This window comes from Paralichthys olivaceus, chromosome 1 (assembly GCF_024713975.1).
Source record: "Paralichthys olivaceus isolate ysfri-2021 chromosome 1, ASM2471397v2, whole genome shotgun sequence".
NCBI lineage: Eukaryota > Metazoa > Chordata > Actinopteri > Pleuronectiformes > Paralichthyidae > Paralichthys > Paralichthys olivaceus.
This window is the reverse complement of record NC_091093.1, coordinates 18,469,795-18,478,375: the sequence shown is the minus strand read 5'-3', so window position 1 is coordinate 18,478,375 and position 8,581 is coordinate 18,469,795. Positions and strand designations below refer to the sequence as shown.

The 8,581-nt window shown below is 41.9% G+C and overlaps 1 protein-coding gene across 6 annotated transcripts; it reads left to right on the top strand.

Moving 5' to 3' along the window:
• On the top strand, positions 1-6,909 carry btbd10b (BTB (POZ) domain containing 10b). 6 transcript variants are annotated; one of them, XM_069524164.1, is made up of 10 exons: positions 70-156; positions 527-680; positions 1,193-1,326; positions 1,612-1,805; positions 2,219-2,534; positions 2,715-2,817; positions 3,331-3,451; positions 4,698-4,895; positions 4,982-5,092; positions 5,857-6,909. In XM_069524164.1, the coding sequence occupies exons 4-10, from the start codon at positions 1,655-1,657 to the stop codon at positions 6,186-6,188; spliced, it is 1,332 nt and encodes a 443-aa protein (XP_069380265.1). In that variant the 5' UTR covers positions 70-156; positions 527-680; positions 1,193-1,326; positions 1,612-1,654; the 3' UTR covers positions 6,189-6,909. The 6 variants fall into 6 exon arrangements, with proteins under 6 accessions (XP_019954501.1, XP_019954499.1, XP_019954498.1 ...); XM_069524166.1 differs by having other exon boundaries at positions 77-156; positions 1,609-1,805; XM_020098940.2 differs by lacking the exon at positions 1,193-1,326 and having other exon boundaries at positions 16-156.
• Positions 6,910-8,581: the final 1,672 nt, after the last annotated feature.

The following is an 8,581-nucleotide window of genomic DNA, read 5'->3' as shown; positions in this document are numbered from 1 at the left end:
GCGTCCGCAGAGACTGGAATCCGTGGTTGCGTCGTGACGTAATCGCGTGAAGGGTCGTCACGTCACGCAGGACGTCAGTTCGGTGTTTTGAAAGGAGATGGCTGTTAGCTGCGGAGCTACTCGGATTAAACCTCAGCGGAAACCACAGACAGCCTGGTGGGTGTATGTTTGCTATTCTCTGACTTGATCACGCATCGTGTGACGGCCTCTGTGTCAGTAATGTCGGGTCAGCGTCAGTAGCCGCGCAGATTCTCACAACGTTGTGTTAACAGCGTTGTGACGCACCGCTAGCACTGCCAGCTAACGTTAGCTTGCGAGGCAATGCTATCGCGGCGCGCTAGCTAACCCGATCGTTAGCTGACTCAGTCTGACGGCAACGGTGTCAAGAAGACTTTGTTCCTGAGGGGGACACGTAACTCGCTCCAGCTACTCACGTACACTCAGTCACAGACTCGTGTTCAGTCAGTGCTGTGTCAGGGGCTGATCGCAGGACCGACCTGACCTGTTGATTTTTACCATGAATCAGATTATGAACGGTGAAAGATCCAGACCGGACTCCCCCCTGTCCCTGTACGGGTGATGGCAGCGCGTCTGCAGTCATATGACAGCAACTCCAGTGACACCGAAAACTGGGAACGAAAAGCGACGAGCCGACCTCGCAAATTCTGCAAGCATTCGAGGTGAGCCAGCTGAACACCTGATCCGTCTGAGCCCCGCAGGTCACAGCAGATACATGGTGTCAGCCCCCTGTGGCGCTGGACCATCGATCAGTCTCTGTTACTATCATTCCAAATGATGATGTGATGTAAAGATGCTGGGTTTAGCTGCAGATGGCAAACATGCAGAATCTATATCTGTGTGTCACACTATGTATCTGTAAGTTGTGAAGTGTCCCTGCATGAAGTTCATTTTCAAGCAACCACTGCATACTGCACTATCATGTTAAGGCTAAGTACTCGTGTACTGTAAAGGTATACTGTTACTGGGCAGTTTATCAGGTGCACATAGCTCAAATGAATGCAGTATAATAAAACCGATTTGCAATAAAGATTGTAACAGGCAATATTTGCTTAAACCAAAAAAAACAGAAATTATATCAATTTTAGCTCTTTAAAAGTTTTAAATATGTCATCTAATGTGACTTTAAATGTCATGCTATTAAATGATTGTTTTTTGCACCATGTACCATCAGAAATTACCCAAGTACACTCAGCTTGGCTGTGGCAAAGACTGTGGATCCCTACTGTCTGTCTGCAGTTTGTGAGATAAATTGGCGTTTCAAGGTTTATTCTCTATTGGACTACTTCAGCTTATCTCCAATTATAGGTATAACTAATTCTGGTACTCTTACATTCCTTCATGTTGTACATTTCATGCAGTATGGTCTTTAAAGTCTTAAATGTAACTTGTTGGAACCTTCAGAAACCCTGGGAACTGTTTTTAAGTAATTTAGGAGGCTCCTGTTTGTGATGCTGTGGAATTGTTTTGTATTACAGAGATTGGTGAGGGTTAGGGTTTAGGGTGGGCCTATGTGTCATACTAAAATGAACAACTGTAAACTTGTCTTGGAAGAGAGAGTAATATTAACTATGCTTTTCTTTTGAAAAGCAGCAGTCAGGCCCGAGCATCTCGACTAGAGGCGGAAAAGAGGAAGATGAGCCTGCATGGTGCCAGTGGGGGCTGTGACCGTTCACGTGACCGCCGCCGTTCTAGCGATCGCTCCCGGGACTCCTCCCACGAGAGAGAAGGCCAGCTCACCCCCTGCATCCGCAACGTCACCTCACCCACCCGCCAACATAACAGCGGTGAGTATGCATGGAAAGAATAGAAGGCTTATATGGATGTAATGGTAGAGGTCTGCAGCTCTCTGCAGCTACCGTTGAGAACAGCTGACTGCATTTATCAACCCACAGCTCAGACATGGTTTACATCTCTGCTGTTTTTGGCTGTGGATGGAGTCAGCACTAATCCACATGTTTGTGTTAAGAACAAGTCGGCTTGTGCTTTGACTGTCTGGATACAAGACAAATGTTCCTAGTGGGGCCCTTTCCAGTCTGGTCGGTTTAGATTACACAAATGGGTGCTTAAGATGGAACCAAGGAATTTCATGAATTGAAGCACCTCCAAATCAAGTTGCCAAACAGTATGATCATTTATGTCTGGAGTTCTGTTTCTGATTGGACGCCCAAAGTCATTGATTTGCTTGTCTTATGTGTAGACCGTGAACGAGATGGTGGCCCATCATCTAGGCCCAGTAGTCCACGGCCTCAGAGGGTCTCTCCCAGTGGCTCCAGCAGCAGTGGGATAGTGAGCAGTCGCAACAGCAGTCTGTCCAGTACTGAGGGAACCTTCAAAAGCTTGGGAGTTGGAGAAATGGTTTTCGTCTATGAGAATCCCAAAGAGGGAGGAGCGAGCGCCAGTGTGGGGAACCGAAACATCAGGAGCTCAGAAAGAGTCACTCTGATCGTTGACAACACTCGCTTTGTAGTAGATCCTGCTATCTTCACTGCACAACCCAATACCATGTTGGGCAGGTACGGTGCATCTTCATCCTTCTTTGTCCTTCTTATTGTAGCTACATTAACCAAAAGTGTTCTTCCCAATCAGTAATGAATACATTAAATAAATATGCATTTAAATGTGGACATAATGGAAATATGGGATTTCTTTTTTCTGTGATGCAAATATTAAACAATAGCTTCTTTTTTTTCCAGAATGTTTGGATCTGGAAGAGAACATAATTTCACACGGCCCAATGAAAAAGGGGAATATGAGGTGGCCGAGGGCATCAGCTCAACAGTTTTCCGAGCAATTCTGGTCAGTATGTCTCTTTATTTAACATTTATTATTTTACTCTCGTGTAATATAGCAGGATTACCATTAACTTCAAAAATTTACATCAAGTTACATTTACAACCCTTTCAAGATCGCTTCAACAAACCATTGCAAACTTTATGATGATTGCATTTATGGATGTTGTATGTTTGTGTGACTGCATTACAGCTATTATACGATAATACTGCTATTATACCTAATAAACTATAGCAAGTGAGAGCACAGCAGAGCACATTCTTCAGCCAAAGCTATACAATCCTACCTGTGTGTCTCTGTAGCTATGTAATAGAAAAATAAATAGCAGTCTGATCATCTGCACTTAAGTGAACAAAGTCATAGATCTTTACTGCTTTAATGAATTCTTCCATCTCCCATTCCTCCCGCAAGTTTCAGTATGTTTCGTGTGATCCTGCTAACAAACAGACACAAATTATAACCTCTTGACGCAGGGTTACCAGGGAAATAAACTTGTTTTTTCTTCTGTACAATTGACAGGATTACTACAAATCAGGGATCATCAGGTGTCCTGATGGAATCTCCATCCCTGAGTTAAGAGAGGCGTGTGACTATCTATGCATCTCCTTCGACTACAGCACCATCAAATGCAGAGACCTTAGTGAGTATTTCCTTCAGTTTTGATTACACACAGGTTAGTAGTCTAGTACTGGATGGTCAGGGATATAGTTTGTCTCTGTTCCTATGTGTTTTCCAAAGCGTTTCAGTGAAGACTATAGTTTTTATGGTGTCAGAGGAATTGTGCCTGGAACTGTTTTAGTGTCTGGTCATGGCTGGAACGGCATTTCTTCATCAATATTCTTAATTCTACCCAGCAGTACTTTAGTGGGGTGGGTGTTACTTCTGCAAATGTTGCTGAACTGAAAACAAGGCTACTGTTTTGAAACAGTGTCAGAGTGGATATCTCTTGAACTTAATGATTTTATTCAGGGTTTCAGGCCTTTTTAATGTTTTCAGTACTACAATTAAAATTGATTTGACATTTCTGTTTTATGGAGTTACATTATTTCGATATTTGGTTTTAAATGGGTCTTTGGTGAAAAATTTGTATTGATCACATTGTAACAAAATGAAAAAATGAAAACAACATTGAACCAATGACCACTAATGCAAATTGATCTGAGCACTCTCAGCCAGTGTGTCACGATGTGGTTTGAGGTTTAATGTGGCGTCTCTTCTCATAAAAACATTTTAGAACCATTAAGATAAAGCTGTTTTTGCAGATGTTACAGTTTGTAGTGGAGCAACTGTGATGTTCACAACAACAAAGTCATTGTTAACCCAATAATGTATAATGAATAATATTCCAAGAATGAACAACACAGACATGTGTCAGTATGAGTTTTTCCTCCTGTTCTCCTCCCTCTGCTGCTGCTGTGATTCACTGCCTGCAGATAATGCTGGAGGAGGGGGTGGGGGGTTCTACGTGTTTGTTTAACATGTGGTTCAGCAAAATACTTTTACGAGCATAGTTGCTGACAAAGTTAACGTCACATTGTGAGTGAATGCTGCCCCACCCAAGGAGGAGAAAACAAGGAATCAGGGTAGACCGGAGTGGTTTCAGATGAAGCTCTGTATTGAAATATGACCAAATAAACAAACAGATGGAAGCAGTGATAAAGTCATTTCTCTAATACAAGCCTACCTCAGATAAAGCTTCTTCTCCAGTAGAGATGAAGGCCCTGCTCCCTATCTGAGGAAATAGTAGTAGTAGTAGTAGTCGGCTGGACTTCATTGGCTGGACAGCCAACGCTTATGGAAAGCCCTATTGAATGCAATGCATGATGGACAACCCTTAGCACTGTCATCATCTTCTAACCCGTGTTCTTGATCTCCTCTGTTGTCAGGTGCCCTGATGCATGAGCTGTCCAATGATGGCGCTCGGCGACAATTTGAGTTTTACCTGGAGGAAATGGTTCTGCCTCTGATGGTGGCCAGTGCTCAGAGTGGAGAGAGGGAATGTCACATTGTTGTCCTTACTGATGATGATGTGGTGGACTGGGATGAAGAATATCCTCCACAAATGGGAGAAGAATATTCACAAAGTGAGTACACTGATACAGAGGCACAGATCTACACATGTACAAAACAAAATATGTTCTAAACAATTTTTTTCATTTTCCCTTTATAGTCATCTACAGCACAAAACTGTACAGATTTTTCAAGTACATTGAAAACCGAGATGTTGCTAAGTCGGTTTTAAAGGAGAGAGGATTAAAGAAAATAAGACTGGGCATTGAAGGTAAGTGGAACTTCTCACTGATAAATAATGAAATAGATTTAGCTTTTAGAGTAAAATTCATGGTATTTAAATAAACCACAGCTTGAGGTGCTGACAGCAAAACAAGCTAAAGGTTTCACTAATAGCAGATGAATAATGTATGAGCAGAATACTTCTCTGAAAGTAGGACTTGTTTAGTCCAGCAAAGGTTTTTTCAGACAAATAGAAAAAAGAAAAGAAAAATAACACAGACATGTTGGTTATTTGTCGTCTTAGCAAAGTGGTCAACATGCATTAGAACATCAGTTAGTTGACGTCTGTTTAAGTGGCTGACCCAAATGAATAAATCTTATAATGAAGTAGGTCACTGAAGGGAAAGTCACCAGTGCAGTAACTCACTGTACAGAAGTGTTTGTCACTGCTAATGAGTAAAGAAGTAGACAAAGGCACGTGTAAAATATGTGACAGCTGTGACCAGAAGCTCCATGTTTTCAGGATGACTGTCCCTTTGCCCCATTGTCATGAGCATATTATACCAGGAACGGCTTGAGGGCTTTAGTTCAATTGTGGTTCTGAATATTTACAGTAAGATAATTCTGCTTTTGCCTTGTACATATGGGTTATCGATTGTAGCTTGATGAGGGGGAAACTGTGAAAAACAACAACTTGTGTGTGTTTTTTTACCTCACCTTCCCGTCTCCACCTATGACTGGTGTTGTTTTCTCAGAGGGGAAAACCTGTTAACATAAGCTGAGCTAATGCTGTCGTCTCTGTGCATCCGACAGGTTACCCTACATATAAAGAGAAAGTCAAGAAACGACCAGGAGGTCGTCCAGAGGTCATTTACAACTATGTCCAGAGACCCTTCATCCGCATGTCCTGGGAAAAGGAGGAGGGCAAAAGCCGCCACGTGGACTTCCAGTGTGTCAAGTCCAAGTCCATCACTAACCTGGCGGCAGCTGCAGCAGACATCCCCCAGGACCAGCTGGTGGTGATGCACCCTGGCCCACAAGTGGATGAACTGGACATCCTACCTAATCACCCACCAAGTGGGAGTCACTACAGCAACAACTACAGCAACGAGCCTGACCCTGATGCACCTTCACCTGCTGTCTGAGGATGCTCTGGTCTTCTTTCAATGCCTCCGCTCCTTTCCTACTCTTCTAGTCCTACTCCCAGCATGCTGCAGCGTGGAGCGCCAGGGGCACCATAACCATATTGCCTTGACACCTCCTTTGCAGCCTTAGAGCCTCAAGAACCTGGATGACTATACGAGAAGAAACATGAGGGATAAAAGACTGATGAAAGGAAAAGTTCACTATTATTATTTACATTTTGTTTTTTACTTGACCAAAGGAATTTATTTTTCTGTTTGGGGAAAAAAATCTGTAAAACACCTATTAATAACATATTATTTACAATGTTCTTGTACCTTTATTTGATAAGTTTGGCTGAGAACACTTGTGGTGTCACTGTTTTCTCACAGGTTTTAATTTCAATGATTATTTTAAGTTTGATAGTCCTGGGTGGCCTGTTTACTAAATGTGCTTTGTGGGCAAGAAAACAAGACCTGCTAATATGACTTTCTGGTCATGGAGAAAATCTGTAAACACCACTTAGTGTCATGATCTCCAGCTGATTCCTCTTGGATGTCTCTGAATCTTGTAATGGGGTATGTAGTCATTGACTGGATCTGATATGTGATGTTATGCTCCTACCATGGCCAAGATGTTAAGCAGAGCTCAGGCTGTTGTGGTCAAAATCTTTTTGTGCAAAGCTTGAAATTGTTGTTTAAAAATAAAACCTCAAATCATGAAATAAAGACATCAAAATAAAAATGTTCTTTGTATATTTGATCCATGATAGATTCACACAGGATTGATCTGGGGAAAGTCTCTGAATATTTAAAGATCAAGAGTGCAGATGTCTGAAGGCAGAAAGATACAGGATGATTAATCTGCAGCCTCTGATTTCAGAGCTGCCACATCAGCACAGCGTTCATCTTTATTAACTCAGGTGCTGCTAAAGAGCGACCTCATGAAACGCCTCGTATCATACTGCTCTACTGTGACTCAGTGTTCTCTTGAAGTGGGAAATATATGTTTCTCTGACCTAACTTTCTTTAAGCTAAAGCAGCATTTCCTGTTTTACTCTTGCAAACTATTATTGTGAAAAAGCAGTTGTGTCACTTTTGCAGTAGACTACCATGGATACAACTGTGATGTGAGGTAGCCTTCATAAATTAAATCAAAATAAGGTTGTGTTTATTGATATTAATGACTGGTCTGACTGATAAATATATATTTCACCCCAGCTTCCCCTCTACCGCCTCATGTAGAGGAAGTGTTTGAAAGTGCAGCTTCCTGTCACTTGCAACAAGAGGTGGCTCCACTTTTGCTATAGTGTCTCCTCAAGTTTAACATTTTAGTTCAAACAACTAATTTGCTCTGACATCTAGTGCAGACATTTATGGTCCAGAGATGATATATAGGGATTTTTTAAATTAAAATAAAAGCAAAATGTATAGCAATCAATGCTTAGCATTAAGTAGTGACAAAACAGAAAGGATGTCATGAAACATGTTGATAAACATGATATTATATCACAAGAAAGAAAAGGCAGTTTTACTTACGTCAGCTCTATTGGATGAGACAATGTTCTCAACCCCTTTGGTCCGAGGGTTCATATAACTGAAGCTGCAGCTTCTTAAGGTGATGAATGATCCATCTTTCTGTCTTTAACTCGCAGCAGTTGGTATTGATCCTCTCTCGTCTGCAGCACTCGCAGCAGACAGCGACAGACGAGTCCCAGGGCAAATAATGGATGATGTGTCTGCAGGTAAGATGAACTGCAGCACAGTTTTCACCCACTGCTTCATTCTGCTGCAGCAGAGCTCTGTAATTCCACCAGAGCAGATCAGACGACCTCACACTCATCAGTGTGATCACTGAACGTGGACCCCTTTCTTTGGGAGATTAAACTGTTAATACCTCCAAGAACAGTTCATCAAGTGTTGCTTTGTCATCTTCATGAAACTGATGTTCGCTGCACGACTTGAGGTGAATGAGCCAAAATGTCAGTGGCCTTTAAAAAAGGTGCAGATTCACTTTGTTGTCGTTGAGGTCATGTTTTTATCTGCGCTTGTTTCTTACTAAAATAATATCGACAGAGAAGCAAATGTCCCAGAATGATTAGCAACACTCTCTATTTTTATTTGACTCCAGGAAAATGTTTCATAAATGAATTTTAAAAAATAGATGATGTAATAAAACAGCGTCTCTTTAATGAGAGTCAGGAAAGGATGCTGGACCACTGTGATTATGAATGTTGTTTGAAGCAGCAGCAGCAGTTTGTCTTGTCGTTGATGTGCTGTTGTTGTAGTTCTGACAATGAACTGATAATTCAAGTTTAACGTGAGGAAAGACAAGAAATCCAAACCTCATGAGACATCACAATTTTGTGTCATCCCCTCTCTTCACCATATGGCGGCAGCAGAGTGCAACAAACACA